This window comes from Neofelis nebulosa, chromosome 4, assembly GCF_028018385.1.
Source record: "Neofelis nebulosa isolate mNeoNeb1 chromosome 4, mNeoNeb1.pri, whole genome shotgun sequence".
In the NCBI taxonomy this organism is placed as follows: Eukaryota; Metazoa; Chordata; class Mammalia; order Carnivora; family Felidae; genus Neofelis; species Neofelis nebulosa.
In genome coordinates, this window is record NC_080785.1 from 43786001 (window position 1) to 43805144 (window position 19144).

General features: G+C 38.5%; 1 protein-coding gene and 1 long non-coding RNA gene across 2 annotated transcripts in view; one reads left to right on the top strand and one right to left on the bottom strand.

The window, feature by feature from the left end:
• Nucleotides 1-19144, top strand: part of TBX20 (T-box transcription factor 20) — a 61598-nt gene that overhangs the window by 16864 nt on the left and 25590 nt on the right. The window contains exon 6 of the mRNA XM_058724609.1: nucleotides 6758-6834. Within this exon, the coding sequence (XP_058580592.1) occupies nucleotides 6758-6834 (77 nt within the window). The remainder of the gene's footprint in view (nucleotides 1-6757; nucleotides 6835-19144) is intronic.
• On the bottom strand, nucleotides 1717-17776 carry LOC131509146 (uncharacterized). Its single transcript, XR_009260316.1, has 2 exons — nucleotides 17395-17776; nucleotides 1717-2123 (listed from the first exon to the last, which is right to left on the bottom strand). It is a non-coding gene; the product is annotated as an uncharacterized LOC131509146 (long non-coding RNA).

Below are 19144 nucleotides of genomic sequence, written 5' to 3' on the forward strand. Positions count from 1 at the left end.
GGCAGAGAGAGAGGGACACACAGAATCTGAAGCAGGCTCCAGGCTCTGAGCTGTCAGCATAGAGCCCAACGCGGGACTCAAACTCATGGAGTGTGAGATCATGACCTGAGCTGAAGTCAGACGCCCAACCAACTGAGCCACTCAGGAGCCCCAAAACATTGATTCTTAATTATAGAGAACAAACTGGGTGGTTACCTGAGGGGAGGTGGGTCAGGATCTGAGTTAAATAGGTGATGGGGCTTAAGGAGTGCACTTGCTGTGATGAGCCCCGGCTATTGTATGGAAATGTTGAAATACTATATCATACACTTGAAACTAATATTATACTGTATGTTAATTTAAAAAAAGACTAAAAAAACCCCCAAATATCCAAAAGTTAAATAAATGGTAAAATGAACCTCATGTATTCTGCACCCAGATTCAGCACTTAACATTTTGCTAAATTTGCTGGACCTCACCTGCCCTGTTTCTCTGTATGTACTTTCCTCCTCCCTTCAATCATTTGAAACTAAGTTGAATACGTCATGATACTTTCCCTGTAAATACTTCTACAAGTATATACTGACAATAAAAATATTATTTTTGTAAGCACAGTATCTTTATCACAGCTGAGAAAATTAATAAGAATTATTCCTTAATATCTTCTAAAATTCAGTTCATACTAAAATTTCCAGGATGGAACAACAAATTTATAATTTTTCATTTACCCCCTCTTAACTAGGATCCAACTACAGTTCATGGTTTGGGTTTATTAGTTTTAATTTAAATTAAAAAAATCTCTTTTTTTCTCAGTATCTCATTTAATTCTGACACTCGTCTCCTGGAGAAGACCCCATGAGACCCATTTCATGAGATGAAAAAAACTGAGCTTCTCCTTTTTGTTGGCATTGCAAGCCCAAGGAAATGACCATTGACAGTGTTAAGGTTTGGACAATGAATTTGTAAAATACATTAAAATAGACTAAGATACTAATAAACACACATCCTGACGCTAGTTTTTCATCTTGCAAATGTTTATTTCTAATTGAGATTATAAGTGGGCTTAAAATCCATTCACTAGTTCCTAGCTATCATTCACTGCATCATAAAGTATAAATATTAATGTGATTAGTATATCACTTCATTGCTAAATAACCTTTAATAGGAGTGATTAAATTCAGAACGAATTTTTTCAATAGATCCTGCTGTGTCTGAGTTTATTTCTTTACATGTACTGCTAAACCATAATTCCCATGCCATGTATATATTTGAAATTCAGGTAATAGTGGAAGATTTTAATTTGGTATACTAATAAGCCAGTTTTGTAAATGGTTCATAAACCTCACAAGACCAATCAAAATTCATGTGTTCAATAAACACATGTGGGATGAATAAATCAGCCTGGGGGTTAATGTTTTCCTTAGTCTTAAGCAATTTTCTAAAGTTATCCTTGATTCTTTCTCAAGCCTTCCCACATCTACTGCATTTTCACAGCTATCCCATGCTTGTGTACTATTTCCCTACAGCAGATATACAATAAAGTAAATATATAGGAAATAAACATGTACTTAGGATAAGTATTAGAATTTTTTGTGCACAAAGGATAGAAAGAAGAGAGAGATTTAGAAGTTCACACTGAGGCTCACCTTTGTATCTCTTTAGATAGCACTGTTACTTTTATATCTATTAAAAGTGAAATCAGTTTTCAACAGAATTTGTGAAAAAGCTTCTCCTGTATTGTGGCTGGTAGTTTTATTTGTAAGTAATGAAAATGGGACATTTTTTGTTGTTTTTTTTTCCTCTAGTTTTCGTGAGGAAATGATTGCATTTCCTTACGTTATTAGATAAAACCTAAATACATTACACTTTCAACAAACTATTTTATAATTTAAGATTTAAAGGTCATACGTTGTTTTTGAGCAGGCAGACCATTGCCGTAGAGTTGAAGTGTAGGTCAGGTTTCATTTTTAAAATGCCTTTGGACAGATATTTTCCTGATAGTTGGAGAAATGGTCTCTGAGGGCCAGCTGGATTCAGAGTCCAGTGATATCACATGGAGTAGTAACCACTGGGAAAGGTCCCCTTCTCCTTGGTGCAGCTGGCTGTGTCAAAATCTGCTCTTCAGTTCTGCATACATTTATTATCTATAGATAAAGGAGATGTTAAAAGAGTGAATTTTTCTTGGTTAAGATATGCATTATGTTTGGGGTGTCTGAGGGACTCATTCGGGTCAGCGTTCGACCCTTGATCTCAGCTCAGGTTTTGATCTCAGGGTCATGAGTTCAAGCCACGTAATGGGCTCTGCACTGGGCAAGAATCCTACTTACAAAAAAAGAAATGTATTCTATTAAGATAACAGGTGAAGAAACAGCAGTATATTCTGGCCTGAAGTAGTCAGCGATTTGCATAAATGCAGGCACCCACCAGACTGCAGGAAGCCTGCCCTTTAATGCTTTTCCTCACAAAATGAAAAACGTTGCTGCTTTTAAAATTTGTTTTTGAACTATAAACTATACCTGTAGTTTCATTTTATTTCTAATGTATTATGTTTGATCACTATTTTGGGACCCTTTTGTAGTATTACCCTCGACATGGATGATACTGTTCAACAGTGTTGCATGTCATGGCAGGGATTCTGTGTTAGAGAACAAATGAAATGATGTCCAGCTTAGATCACCGTCTGTAACTCAAGTCCTTTCTCTAATCAGTTCTTGGATGGTATAACTTTTTCAGTTATCACAAATTTCACAAAGGGGTATACAACTCTATCTTCAGAAATAAATGTCTTTCGATGTAACTACTCGTTTTTATTGGAATATCCATGGAATAAAATCTATGCGTGACCTTTTAAAAATGCATGATTACCTAGAATGTTAAAATCTTGCTATTTAAAAATTATTTTATTTTAAAATTAGAAAACGAAATGCTATTTGTGTCAATCCAAGAAGAGTTTTGCTAGCCCATCACTGGCAAAAAGATGAAATCGTATTTCTGATTGCTTGTTCTTGAAGCAAACTTCAACAGACATTTCTGGGGTCTTATTGTTAACACCCCAGCAAACTCAGAGACCAGTGATACCCGCTGTGGACACGGTGGATGCATTAGGAAATTTAACTCCTAGTCCTTGTGCTGCCAATCAGGTCTTAATAAAACCTGTTCAGGATTGTAGTGGTAATCCAGGGCCCCCATACAATTTTAGTAATTAGACATCGATTCAGCTTTTTTCCTTCTGACTTCCAAAAGCGATTATTTTCCCTGAAATTCGATAAAATGGTCTATAGAGAAAAGTAAATAGCTGGTTATTGTCTTGAGCCCCTTTTCTAATTAGCACACTAAAGTCAAATCGTTGCTATAACCAATTGGTAAATCTAGGTGTATGAGAGTGCCTTGTACTATTCTTGAATCTTTCCTGTACTTTTGAAATCCTATCAAAATGTGAAGAAAAAAAGCTACCATTGATCTGCCTGGGGATTATGAAAGAGGGAGTGAAAAGATGTCGGAACTAGAAAATTCTGGGGTGCCTGGGTGGCTCAGTTGGTTAAGCTTATGACTTCAGCTCAGGTCATGATCTCACGGTTCTTGAGTTTGAGCCCCGCATCAGGCTATCCGCACAGAACCTGCTTTGGATCCTCTGTCCCCTTCTCTCTCTGCCCCTCCCCTCCTCGTGCTCTCTCTCTCTCAAAAATAAATAAACATTAAAAAATAAAATAAAATAAAATAAAATAAAATAAAATAAAATAAAATAAAATAAAATAAAATTCTAATACTGAAAGAAAATCCCAAAGAAATCTGAACACCTGTTGAATGTGATTCACTTCTTCAGAGTTATGGCAGTAATATGAAATATGGTGACGTATCACTCGAACAACACACACATGCTGAGAGTATTTATTCTCTATGACAGTCATCACATTCTGAGCCACTAGTCTTTACCTTTTGAAAATAATGAAGAAGAGCGAATATAATTTTTAAAATCCTTTACAGGGACAAAGCAGATCAACAGCCTTTTTTACTCATTATGCCAGATAGATCATACTTTCTATTAGTTTGTGAAGACTCAAACAAAGCTTGGTAGTCACATTTGGGATGGTTGTAAAAGAACTTCTTTCAAAATTAGCTTTTCCATCAGATATCTGCCATTGTCTCCATAAAACTTTATTCACTTTAAAAATTTATTCAACTGAGGGTTGATGGGGGGGTGGGAGGGAGGGGAGAGTGGGTGATGGGTATTGAGGAGGGCACCTTTTGGGATGAGCACTGGGTGTTGTATGGAAACCAATTTGACAGTAAATTTCATATATTAAAAAAATAAATAAACATTAAAAAAAAATTTATTCATTAGGTTATAGGACTTGAGCCTGAAGGAAGCCTTTACTGTCCTACCTCACAGTTTTGGTTTGAAATTTTCATCTGGGTTTGGTTCACCCTTAACATCACTAGCACTTCAGTGACTATGGTGCCACCATCTTTAGTGGCCTGTAAGTCACCGTCTGTTCTGGGAAGCTATGTATCCCTCTGCTTTGTGCCTTGGAATTTTAAGCTCCGTTAGGGCAGGGACCATGTGTTCTTCAGTTTTGCATGATCCAACATTTAGCATAGTACAGGATAGGTAATCGGTCCTCATTAAAGATGTGTTGATGAATGATTGTGAAAGCATTTTCGTGAACTATAAGGCACTTTGGAAATAGAAAGCGTTTTAACTTACAATTATTCAGTAGAAAGAGACATAGCTCCTATCTGAGGATTTAAAACTCTTGTTGGTGTTTTTAGAACATTGGAGTTGCTTGTGCTTTAGAGGATATTTACAGTTTATTTCAAACAAATAAAAAATTTCTCCTTCATCCTGAAAATTGACCTTCAAAATTAAATCCTGGGGCGTCTGGGTCGTTCAGTCGGTTAAGCATCCGACTTCAGCTCAGGTCACGATCTCACGGTTTGTGCGTTCCAGCCCTGCATTGGGTGAGCTCGAGCCCCACTTCAGGGTGAGCCCCACTTCTCCCTCTCTCTCTTTCTCTCTCCCTGCCCCTTGTGAGATTCTCTCTCTCCTCTCTTTCTCTCTCTGCCCTTTGCTCACTTGCCCCCCCCCCCAAACAAAAATAAAACAAACAAACAAAAGCCCAAACCTAAATCCTACTCTGAAAGAAGGACTGACACAGACTTGACCCTTGAGAAATCCATGGCTATGGAAGTGGTGGTGGAGAGGTAGAGAAGGTTTTGTATGAACCCTGGGTGGCCATCAACCAGGCAACCTCAGAGGTCCTGGCTATTTCTTTATATGCAAACTTAAATTAGCTGTTGTTATTCACTAAGAACAGTTTTTCTTATTTCCTTCCTTATTTACCAATGTCCATTAACTAAGCTGAAAAGGAAATTAGTAATTTTTTTTTTGGCTGCACGAGTGTGAAAAGGCTAAAAATGAACATTTGTGAGATATTGTCGAGTACTCTTAAGACTTAATAGTATCCAATGATCAATCTTATATCCTGCCAGTGTTCACGGCAGAGCAGTGCAGTCTCTGAATAGGATAGTGCAGGAAGTTCTAGTTTACGTGAGACAAACAGCTTCTTTGCAGCTTGTACATTGGTTAGTTCATATTTAGAAAACTCAAAATGGAAACAAATGCCTTTCTTTTGTAATGAACAAAAGCAATCCTTTAGGTGTTATTTAAAATGAACAGCGGATACACTCTGATCAGAGGAATAGTTGCATTTTGGCATAAGAGTATTTCAGGTTATTTTGATTGTTGTTTAGTGCTTACGAGGAGGATGTGCCTCAATTGTAACTTTTTCTTCAGGTTAAGACTGTTTTGTGCATTTCTCTCTAAAGATTTACATGGGTTCTTGTTTTGATACCAATGGCCTATGACTCTGTTTAAAGGTGTCTGTGGTTCTAATTCAGATATCTATTAGCCGTGTCCTGGTCCTCCTGGGTTCTTTTCGGCTCTAATCATGAATTTTACAAGTCAGGTATCTTTTAATCGGTGTTTCTTTTATTTTTTTGCTTCTTAACCTGATGTCTATTTCTTTGGATGGACAGTACATACGATTTAATGGATCTTTTTACATTAATATTAATACTGTGGGAATTATGACTAGGACATTGTAGGTACTCAGGACTTCAGACTATGATTCTTATTAGGGAATTTTTTTTTTTCCTGTGTAAGCACGGAGTCTATAAATAGCATTGTACGGGAGGATAACAAAAGACTGATTCTAATTTGGTCAGATGGAAAGGGGAGCAGGGGTAAATTATACTCTGAAAGCTTTATATCATGTATTTATGTCATGGATTTCAATCTAGTATTGAACATGAAGCTATTATTGGCCATTTTATCTTTGCATCCATTGTGGTATATGTATGTGCCTATAGGATTCACAAATGATGCTGCCAACTCAGCATGAGGCAACATTCTTGTTTCTATTCCCCATCACCCACCAGTGCTGGCCTAGACAGCTCCCTCACTCACTGCCCTCTTCAATACTTCACAGTGCAGCCACAGTGTTCACAAAGCTCCACCCCCACCATTTGTCTCTATACGTTGACCTTCAGCCTGTTCTCCAGGACCAGCCGGTCTCCAAGTCCCTCCTCTCTGAGGCCTTCCCTGATCAGCTGTCCCACTCGGCTGTGATCCATCCCTCCTGCGAACTTCTCTGTCACTTTCCACCCTTTCCACGGTCCTGAGAGACGTTAAGTTTTCTTGGGGTGGCATGGAAAATGAACAAAACAAACTCAAACCTCGGAAATGATACTGTCTTGTTGCCCATTCATTCCTTTCCAGATAACCAAGCTGAAAATAGATAGCAACCCTTTTGCCAAAGGATTCCGGGACTCCTCCAGGCTCACTGACATTGAGAGGTAATGAGAATTTTCTGTTTACTTTTTTGTCCAGATAAGATAAAAAAAAAAAAAGAGCGAGTTTGTAGGAACACACTCCTTTCAACGCCAAAGAACCATAACCTTGCTGTAGATAGTCTCCGATTCGCCACCCCACTTCCCCTTCCACCTATAAACCCTTAGATATGCAGCTGCTTAAGCTTTGACAGCTGCTATGTCTGCGTCTGCTCTGTGCTATTTCCAAGGAAGTGTTTTTTTTGGTTGGGACATTTACTCAACTGTAAAAAATAGGGTTTCTTCATTATCAACGACTCAATCCTTTTGATGATACTAAGCTTCATGTCTCGAGTGGCAATCTGTAGAGAAATGGAATTTTGATAGCCTTTGCCTTCTGAAGTGGACATATTTGCTAGCATGAAGAATATGAGTAGTTTGGAATGTCGAAGCAAGGAGATCTAATTTAACTCAAGGCACATATTTTACCTATGGTGTAGACTGAGTCTGTGTTGTAGGAGAGACATCAGATCTCAGGACCTTTAAGAAGACAAGTGACAACCGTGTGCCTGGAACTTCACTTTTTACTTAATTGAAATGGTTCACACATTGCGAGGCCATCTATGTGATGAGTAACGACTATAATGAGATCCATAGCTTGCCCATAGGAATGTCAAAAAAATGTGTGTTTTTTATAGGGAGAAGATTTTTCAACCTGATTATTTGTAACTCTTACACCTACTATGTAACTTTCTGTACTTCTTTTTTTTTGTATGAGAACATTTAAGTTCTCCTCTCTTTGCAGATTTCAATTATACAAAAAGTGTTATCAACTCTAGTCACCATGTTACACATTAGATCTTTAGACCTTTTTTATCTTCTGAACTTATTCTTTCATGTGGCCTGAAGTCTTTGACAGGTGGTGTACCCTCACCACCAGCCTTTAGGTTTAATTTACCTCCAAATCTTTGTGCGATTTCCCTACTAACTGCTACACGTTTCTGTCACACCCTGTGTTACCTACCACATGGTCACGTCTCCTGACCTCCGCACTTCTTTCCAACCTGTCCTGGCAATTGCAGATGAAGAACTAATTACACATTTTAACAACATCTTTCTGATCCTTCCCTCAGCCTTCCCGAGTGGCAGAGCATGGGGGGTGGGTGGTTTTGAGTTGGAGAAACAGATATAGAGACTCAGTGGGGAGGTGGAGAAGCCAGCAGGATAGGCTGAAAGTGGGGCAGGTGCTATGGGATTTGAGTAAAAGAGAGACATTAAGTGGTTGGGGAGCTTGACAAGTGGCTGTGGGTGCTGAGATCAGGGAAAGAAAATTGAGCTTGTGGTTGAAAATCCATTGCATGGGCGCCTGGGTGGCTCAGTCAGTTAAGCGTCCGACTTCGTCTCAGGTCATGATCTCGCGGTCCGTGAGTTCGAGCCCCGCGTTGGGCTCTGCACTGACAGCTCAGAGCCTGGAGCCTGCTTCGTATTCTGTGTCTCCCTCTCTCTCTGCCCCTCCCCCACTCATGCTCGCTCTCTCTCTCTCTCTCTCTCTCCCTGTCAAAAATAAATAAACAATGGGGCGCCTGGGTGGCGCAGTTGGTTAAGCGTCCGACTTCAGCCAGGTCACGATCTCGCGGTCCGTGAGTTCGAGCCCCGCGTCAGGCTCTGAGCTGATGGCTCGGAGCCTGGAGCCTGTTTCTGATTCTGTGTCTCCCTCTCTCTCTGCCCCTCCCCTGTTCATGCTCTGTCTCTCTCTGTCCCAAAAAATAAATTAAAAACGTTGAAAAAAAAATTAAAAAAAATAAAAATAAAAATAAATAAACATTAAAAAATTTTTTTGAAAAGAAAAGAAAAGAAAATCCATTGCAAACTGCAGAGAGACTCCAAGTGGGTAGCTCTCTAATTAGGTGGGACAAAGGCAAGCAGATAGGCCTTGAGACTGAAGTCAGTGAGAATGTAGCATCAGCAGTGTGGGTGACAAATGAATCCATTTGCAAAGGCTGCTCTCATTCAAGTGTGACCTTTTTCATTTGTTTCTGGAACGCCAGAGGCACTGATGCAAAGGAGATGTGTACAGGTGGAATCATAAGTGAACTTGTCTGTTTAAGTCAGGTAGCAGGTTAGAATGAAGACAGTGGCTCAGTGGGGCCGTAGTGGTGTGTTTTTGTAGTGTGTGCCCTATCTTCTGTCTCAAATCAAGGGATGGGTATAATATACTGGGTGACAAACTCATCAGTTAGACTCCCAGCTCTGCCTTTTACTGGCACAGTGATCCTGGAGAAGTCTCCTAGCCTCTGAGTCTGTTTCCTATGGGAACAATAACCCTGCTCACTTCAGAGGTTTGTTATGAGAATCAAGTAAGATAACATTTATGAAATACCTTATAAATATAAAAATATGAAATAATTATATTATTTTTTTGCCCCATCTAAGTGTACTTTAGTAGTCTTAATAAACTACTCCTAGAGTAAAAATAGCCTCTTAGTTGCACGTGCACTCACGAGATGTGAGTCCCCAGACTGACTGCCCTTTAGAACAGCAGATTTAATAATACATGCAGGCACATTTTCCACTTATTGAATAAGCATCCTGATGTGGGGAGCAGTCACATGAACGTGAAGCTGAGTAGCTTTCAATGGTCTGAGAGCAAAAAGAGCATCTTCTGTGACCAGCTGAAAGTTTGCAAGATGACCTAACTAGTGTGAAATTGGCCAAGGTTTTGGATTTCATTTCCAGGTATTTAAGTCTGAATTTTCCCTAAACAGCCTTTGGGGATGGGTCAAATCAGATCAATTGATCTTTAGAGACCTAAAGAAATTAAATTAGTCTGGAGTCAGTTACTGCACTAAACCATCTAGTAATTGAATTGCTCCTTGTAACTGATTGAAAACAGCCCTATCTGTAACAATAGAGGAGACTTTTCTTTATAAGAGATCTGAGAGAAAAACACATCTTTTTATGACATGATGACAGAAATTGCACTTTTCTAACCTAATCGAATATGATGTTATAAATATGTGATCTTAATTATTTAAGTTTCCTGTTCTAGATTTACAACTACTATATGGGACACCCAAACAAAAACGCCTTTGGGACTGGATCTGTTTGCTATATACCTCTATTATAATATTATTTCTTCTACAGTTGCATATGCTTTTGGGATACTGTATAAGGCATTACGGTTTTCTTGCTCTCAATTTTACTAGGTTCCGGTCAGATACTTGAATGTCTAACATGCTTCACATGTAGCATTACTCCTCAGTGACAGCATCTCCCTCATTTCTAAAAGGAAACCCACCTCTTTAGCAAAAGTAGAAAGTATTTTCATTGGATACTTTGCACAGCTTAGAAGCAAACCAAAGCCCAAAGGGATTTCTTATTTTTTTATTTTTTTAAATGTGTATTTATTTTTGAGAGAGAGAGAGACTGAGCGTGAGCAGGGGAGGAGCAGAGAGAGAGGGAGACACAGAATCCAAAGCCTGGAGCCTCTGAGCTGTCAGCATAGAGCTTGACGTGGGGCTCGAACTCATAAGCCGTGAGATCATGACCTGAGTAGAAGTTGGATGCTTAACCAGCTGAGCCACCCAGGTGCCCTAGGGATTTCTTCATATAACCACATTCATAGTTATTTAGTTCAGGGAAAGAAATACCTGCTGGTCTGTCAGATAATAATAAACAATCTGTCAAGCTGATGTTTTCTTTGGGGGGGGGCACTTTGTATAGTAAGTGAAAGCACAGTGTTACCTCTGAGAAAGGAGAAATAACTGGGAGGGTTACTAAATGATTTCTTCAAAATTAAGTTTCTTTTATTAGTTTTTTTTTTCAAAGAGAGTTCATGCTCATTACAGAAAAATACTAACAAGAAAAAAAAGCATAAATATGTAACAAATCCCATTCACTCAGTGGTAATACTGCTAACAAAAATTTATATATTCTTCCAGGTACTTTCCTATGCATTTACTTCCTTTAAAGTTTACATACATACTGTTTTTAATCATTTCCCCTTAATATCAGTAGATGTTTGTCTGTAGTATACTTTTCAATAGCTGCCTAATTTTCCACTGCGTATGATCATTTATTTGACCAATCCTATATATTAGTTATTTACATTTCCCACTTTCTATTATTATAAACAGGGCCAGGAGGAAAATACATATCTTTACCCATATCCTTCATTATTATCATAGGATAAATCCTAACAAATGAAAATACTGGGTCTAAGTTTTAATCATATTTTTTAATTGTTAAAAATTTGGGAAAAACCTAAATATTCAAAAATAGAAACATGGTTTAATGAATGTTTATAGTCATGCAATGGAAAACCTTTTAAAAATTGTGGTAACATTGCAACCTAAAGTTTGCCATTTTAATCATTTTTGAGTATAGAATTCAGCGGCATTACGTATATTCACAGTGTTGTGCAACCATCACCATTATACATTTCTAGAATGTTTCCATCATCCCAATCAGAAAGTCTGTACTCATTCACTAGTAGCTCCCCATTGGTCCTCCCTCAGCCCCTGGTAATATCTGTTCTACTTTCTGTCTCTGTGAATTTGCTTAGTTTAGGTACCTCAGAAAAAGGGAAAGATACACATGTTTTTAACGCTTTTCATACATACTGCCAAATTTCCCTCAAGAATGATTGTCCATGTCATGGTCAAGAGTGCCCATTTCTTGTACCTTTGTCAAACATAATCACTGTCTTTTCATCTTTGCCAATTGATAGGTGAAAATTTGTCCTTTCTTTTGTAAGTTGGCCTGTTTGTCATTAACCCTTTCTTTTTTCTTTTGTATTGTTCATTTTTTCTCTTACTGATCTTTGCAAGCTACTTATGAAATAGTATTTTTAGTATTTTATATATAATATTTAGTATGTATTAGTATTTTTATTGTTTATGTATACTGGACCCATTTTACCAGTTTGAAATTAGCTTTTTATTTTAAAAAAAATTTTTTTTAATGTTTATTTATTTTTGAGACAGAGAGAGACAGAGCATGAATGGGGGAGGGTCAGAGAGAGAGGGAGACACAGAATCTGAAACAGGCTCCAGGCTCCGAGCTGTCAGCATGGAGCCCGACGTGGGGCTCGAACTCACGGAGTGCAAGATCATGACCTGAGCCGAAGTCGGCTGCTTAACCGACTGAGCCACCCAGGCGCCCCTGAAATTAGCTTTTTAAATGTTTTTGATAGAGTATTTTATCACCAATCTGTTTTTCTTTTACTTTATGATTTCTATTAAGAGGCCCCCTACTTCAGAATTATATAAATATGTAAATGTTCAACTACAGACTTCTGTCACCTTACGGCTTTCTATTTTTTCACTTAAAAAGTCATGCAGTATTTATTTTGGTGTAAGATATAAAATAGACATGTGTACTGTACATTTTTTATAAGTGGTTCCAATACATGTATTTACTAACATATTCCTTTCCCACTTATTTATAATTCCTCCTATCATATATTAAATTCTTACCTGTAGTAGTTTTTATAGTCTCTTTATCAAACTTCCAGTATTGCATTGTTTTAATGTTTATAAATTGATAAAATATATAGAAACTGATACTTAGAGGGGCGCCTGGGTGGCTTAGTCGGTTGGGCGGCCGACTTCACTAAGGTCACTATCTCGCAGTCCGTGAGTTCGAGCCCCGCGTCGGGCTCCGTGCTGACGGCTCAGAGCCTGTAGCCTGCTTCCAATTATGTGGCTCCCTCTCTCTCTGCCCCTCCCCCGTTCATGCTCTGTCTCTCTCTATCTCAAAAATAAATAAACGTTAAAAAAAAAATTTATAAAAAAAAAAAAAAAAGAAACTGATACTTAGATATCTGATATGGCAAACTCCAAACGTTTTTACTTGTTATTTTCAAATTGTCTTGCTATTCTTTGGCATTTATGCTTCCAGTCTTTGGAATCATTTTGTCAGATCTTCCCCCAAAAAAGTCATTGGAAATTTGACCGGGCTTATGTTCCATTTATATAATAAGTTGGAGGAGAAAATTGGTATCTTTACAGTATTGGGACTTCCTTCTGGGCATATGTCATGTTTGTCCTTTTACTAAAATGTCTTTTTATGTTCCTTAGAAGTTTTGAGATTTTCAAGTTTGTAAGTCCCAACCATATTTTCTTAGGCCCCAAATTTTCTTAGGCACATAGCTAAGTCTACTAGAGCTACACTGTCCTATTTCATCAATGGCCCTTGACCATAGATGGCTTGACCATTTATGGTCACCATAGATGACGTCAAGTGAGGACTTGAAATGTGGCTATTCCCGTTGAGATGTGCCGTCAGAACAAACAAACAAACCCTATGATGTTGAAGGCTCCTTGAAAAAAGAATGAAAATATCTCAAAAGTTGTTTTAAAATATTGTTATATGTTAAAATAATATTTTGGGGGTGCCTGGGTGGCTCAGTCATTTAAGCATCTGACTCTTGATTTTGGCTCAGGTCATGATCTCACAGCTTGTGAGTTCAAGCCCCATGACGGGCTCCATGCTGATAGCTTGGAGACTGCTTGGGATTTTTTCTCTCTCTCTCTTTCTCTCTCTCTCTCTCTCTCTCTCTCTCTCTTTCTCTCTCTCTCTTTCTCTCTTCTTCCACTTGTGCTTGTTCACACACTCTCTCCCCCCCTCTCTCTCTCTTTCAAAATAAACTTTAAAAAATGATACTTTGGACATATTAAACATATTAAAATTAATTTCACCTATTTTTAATGTGACAACTAGACTATTTAAAATTACATATATGGCTCACACTACCTTTGTACTGGATGGCACTGCACCAGAGAGATTTTTGGGAAGAGAGAGCTTGCTTTTGAAAGTAGAATTTTTAATTAGAATCTACCTAGTATAGTCTGTAAAAAGCTATCGATTCCTGTCCGTGTTGGGCATACTGCCATTTTGATGAAACTTAAAAAAGAGTTTTAATAATTTTTCCTTTTAGTCTCTTGAGTTTTCTACTCAGATTGCTGTATAATTTGCAAAACAATGATAATTTTATCTTTTTTCTTTCTTATAGCTATGCTTTTAAAAATGTCTTTTCCTTGTTTTACTACACTGACTAAAATTTCCAAGACCCTATTGAAAAGTAATGGTTGTAGTTGGCATTATTCTCTTGTTCTTGACTTGTTTAGCAATGCCTCAAATGTTTGATCATCATATATGGTTTTCATTGGCAGTGGGTTTCAGATGGATATTCTTTATCATGTTGAGGCAATACCTTTCTATGCCTAAATAATTTTTTGTTGTCCTGAATATTAAATGAATTTATATTTAATAATCTTTTAACATCTGAGACAATTTTAATTATTTTTCTACTTAAAAATTTTTTTTAATGTTCTTATTTATTTTTGAGACAGAGAGAGACAGAGCATGAGCAGGGGAGGGGCAGAGAGAGAGGGAGACACAGAATCTGAAGCAGGCTCCAGGCTCTGCGCTGTCAGCACAGAGCTCAACGTGGGGCTTGAACTCATGGACTGTGAGATCATGACCTGAGCTGAAGTCAGACGCTTAACCGACTGAGCCACCCAGGCGCCCCTATTTTTCTACTTTTAAATAATAATATAAATAATTATAGTCCTGTTGTCTATGTGGAGCTATCAGTTTATCTCTGGAATAAATCCTGTCTGGATTTTACCTGGTTTTCTTGTAATCCGTTGCTGGATTTAATTTACTCCTATTTTCTTTAAGACATTTTATCAATTTTTGTAACAGAGATTTAACTTTGTTTCTTCTTCCCTTTTCTGTCAGTTTTTGGTATCAGGTTTCTGCTAGTTTGTTCAAATGAATTGAAATATGTTCCTTTTGAGTCTGGATCAGTTTAAAAATGCAAGGAAGTTTTACAGTCTTCCCCATAAATTCATCTGGGTGAAGTACTCTTATGGGGAAGACTTGTTTAGTTAAGTTCCATAGTTTACCAGAAATATATATTAATTTCTATCCCATTTAATGCTTTTTGTCTTGGATTCTACTTTGCCTATTCTTACATTGCTGTACTTTTTAAGTTTTTGCTTTCTTTTATTTGCCTTTTAGTTTTTAAAAATCTTTGTCACCATAGCAATATACTCCCTCTCTCTTGCATCATCAAGTATCCTGACATTTGACAATCATCTCTAGATCCCATTTGTCTCTTGAATTACTGATGTTTTCAATTTCCTGCTCCTTATAATAAAGCTCCTTACGAGTTGTGTCTATTCTCTTCCCTTTGTCTTTCCTACCCTGCCTTTCAGGCTTTCCCCCTCTTCTCCACCAGTCCGCCCTTGTCCAGGTCACCGGTGACCTCTCCATCGCTAAATCCAATGGACAGTCTCAGTCATCGTCTTCCTTGTCCTGTCAGTCAGGTTTGACACTTGTTCATTCTCTCCTACTTTCCTCTTGGCTTCTAAGACCTCTCACTCTTCTGGTTTTTATTTTACTCCATTGGCCATTCTTTCTCCACCCCCCGGTTGGTTCTTCCTCTTGTCCTCCATCTTTAGACAGTGATGTGTTCCAGGCCTTCATCCTGGGACCTCTCTTTCTCAATCTGCACTTCTTTCCTGGGTAAATTGACCTGGTTTCACGATATTATATGCTGATCACTATTAAATGTACATCTCTGGTTCTGTCCTCTCAGATTCAAAGATCTGACTGGCTATTTCTTTTACTCTTCCCTCTCCCCATAAAGGGCTTCTCAGATTTCACACATCTGAGACAGGATGCCCAGTCATTGTCTCCCACACCTGCTCTTCCCTTACCCTTCCCATCTCAGCTGTGGGCAACCACATCCTTCCACGGCTCTGGCCAAAAGGCTGGCAGTCATCCTTGGCTCCTCTTTTTCTTTCTCTTCCTACATCCAAACAGTCAGCTAATCTTTCAAACTATGTCCGGAGGAGTCCAACTGCTTCCTTACCATCTCCATTGCTACCACCCTTATCTGAGACACTATCATCTCTTTACTAGATTATTACACTAATTTTCTCATTGATCTTTCTACCTCTACTCTTACTGCCCTCAGGTCAGTTTCTAGTACACCAGTCAGAATGGTGTACTTTCACTGTCGAGGAAAGGGAATTGGACCATATCACTCTTGCTCAGAGCTCTCCAGTGACTCACTTCTCATTGATAGTAAAATCCCAGTCCAGACATGGCTTGAGAAGTCTTACGGAATCTGGCCCGACCTTCTCAGTTCTGTCTCTGAATTCATGTACCTTCCTCTTGGTCACTTTTCTCTAAGCATGCCCAGGCCTCCGCCTGGAATGTGCTGCCCCCAAATCTGAATGGGTCTGAGGCTTTGTCTTTTGTTTCCTACTATATCCCTAGGTCCTAGAACAGTGGCCGGTACATAGTATATACTCACATATTATGTTGAGTAAATAATGATGTTGTCTTTTTAAAAATAACAAGAGTATCTGTATTTTAAAAAAAATTTTGTCTGAAGGTCTTTGTGTTTTAATAGAAAAATGTAATCCCTCTTCAGTATCGTAATAATTGATATGTTTGATTAATTTGATATGTTTGATATTTCTGCTCACTGTTTAATTCGGCTATTTGCTTTACATTTTATTTTCTCTTCTTTTGTTATATTTATCACCTTACTCCCACCCACCCCTTTTATTATAGCTGAACTTCCACAGTCAGGCAGTGGGCTATATACTTTACACACTTGATTTTAGTCACTCGTCAAAATAAGCCTATAATAAAGAACCATTATCATCCCTATTTGGTAGATGAGATACCAGAAGTTTGGAGAGATCGGTACTTTCTTCACACAATTTGTGAGTTGAGCTTCGCACCCACCATAGTTTCTATGAAACCAAAGTCTTTGCTCTAGTGTTAACTGTATTTCTTTTTAATAATTATGCTTTCAAATTCTAAAAGACATAATTGTAAAATTGACATTTCTGTTATTGTCAGAAGCTATATACTTTCTTTTCTTGTAAAATAGGAGATATTTAGTATATGATTTTTCTTTGTGCTACCCCTCCCCCTCCATCCATAATTGTGGTTTACATGATCTGGGATATTTTTTTAATGTTTTATTTATTTTTGAGAGAGAGAGTGTGTGTGCACAAGTGGGGGAGGGACAGAGAGATGAGGACAGAAGATCTGAAGCAAGCTATGCTCTGAGAGCAGCAAGCCTCATGCAGGGCTCAAATTCACAAACTACAAGATCATTACCTAAGCCAAAGTCGGATGCTCAAACAACTGAACTACCCAGGCGCCCCTGATCTGGGGTTTTAAATCCAGATTTTTATTCATGTATCTTCTTTATCTTTTTCAAAAGATTTTTTGTTAAAGATGACAGTACATCAACTATAGTCATTTAAATTGAATTCTAGTCATTTCACTGTTTATTGCTCATTTCTGTAGTCTTTCCAATTATTAGAATCATGTTCTGACTTTATTCCCGGTTGTTGGTAAATGTTGAGTAATTGGCTGGGAAAGGATGTGTGCATCCTTTGCTTTATGAGTTCTTGTTTATCCCAGAGGATCTGCCAGCATTATGGTAGCAGTCTTTCCCCCCAGACCCTTTCAACTGTCCTTTGCCATCTGGCTTTTAAATACTGTGGAATAAAGGCTGGTGCCACTGCCTCCCCTTTGTTGGAAACTTACCTTTTTTTCTCTCTGTCTGGATAAAATGCTTTTAGAATATTTTCTTTGAAACTCCGAAATTGGCCAGTATTTGTCTGATTGTAGATTTGTAAAAATTAGTGTTTCCTCTATAAATAAACCCTTTAAATTGAAAACTCAGGTCGTTTTTCAGCCCAGGCAGACTGTCTTCTCATTCTTCTTTATCTCCTCTTTTTGCTTCTAAGTGGCCTGCTCTATTCAGACCCTCCAAGACTCCTATTATATGTACATTAGTTACATCTCCCAAATCTGTTCCCTGTTTCTCTTATTAATTAAAATTTTCGTCTCCTTAACTTTTTTACTCTGATGTTGGGAGAATTTCTTATATAAGGTTTCTCATTTGTTTGATTTTGTTTCCTGCAGCATCCAGTGTTCTGTGTTCTGAGTTCTTTTAGGATGTGGTTATTGTTACTTTGACATTCTGAGTATACTTACGCATCCCGATGGTTTCCTTTTTATGCCCATTAGTGCCTGTTTTGTTAATATGGGGTCTTAAATCTTGCTGAAAATTTGAAAATATATGTTAGACACTAAAACATTTCTTCCTGTTTCTTGAAACAAGTCTGTTTCAGAAGAGAGCACTTGTTCTGCTTTTATCTTTTATCTATTTTTTTAAGTTTATTTATTTATTTTGAGAGAGAGAGAACACGAGCATGAGCAGGGGAGGTCAGAGAGAGAGGGTGACAGAGAGAGACAATCCCAAGCAGGCTCTGCAACATCAGCACAGAGCCCGACGCACGGCTCTATCCCATACACCCTGAGATCGTGACCTGTGCTGAAATCAAGAGTCAGATGCTTAACTGACTGAGCCATCCAGGTACCCCTTGTCCTGTTTTTAAAATTAGTTTTCTTCTTTTGAAATGCTGAATGTTTTGTTAATGTCCAATTACTTTTCCCCAGCTCATCTACAGAATGGGATATCTGATTGCTTAGTGTTAGGGAGTTGAGATTAATTTTGAATAAAAGCATGTGGATCTTTGTTAAATCTTTCAGGTACAGACCCAAGAATAGGGTGATAATTTAAATTTTTTATAATTTTTCCACTGTGGAAGTATAATTATTCTGTTTGGGGTATGGAGTTGTGGCAGGTGGATTGGGGGGGGGAGGGAATGTAGGAAAGGGAGTTTTCACCGTGCAGTGACTGAGCTCCCCTCTCAGTCTGCCTCAGCGGCTAGAAGTTAGCACCTCCTCCAACCAGCCCCGCAGAGCAGCCTTGCAGCCCTTCCCCAGAGTCAGAGTGAGCAGAGCCAGCCACGGCCATGGGCCCACGGCGTTCAATGTATCATAACCACCCCGGGTTAGCTGAGAGCCTCGCTCTGGGATTCCTTAGTCCTAGCCTCCAGAGTGCGAGAATCCACTCCTTGTCAGCTGTTCACAGACCTGGCTTTATCATTCATCTCTGCTGCTCCAAGGTGGGGTTTAGGTGAAGCTCTGACGGAGGACTTCCCTTTATTCCCTCCCTAGCTAGCTTGCCAGTGATGACTGACACGCTGCTTGGTGCTTCCCTCACTCCTTTCCTGTTTGTGGCTAAACCGTGCATTTGGCATTCGACCTGATTTCCTGTTTTCTCAGTCATGTCAGTGGGGCAGAGAATTAAATACATAGGCTTATCTCACCTTATTCATTCAGGATGCATACTGAAAGTCTCTATAAAATAAGTTTAAAATCCCCTGGCACTGAATACAACTTGCAAACACATGAAATTTGGACAGAAGCCCAGAAGGAATCAGGC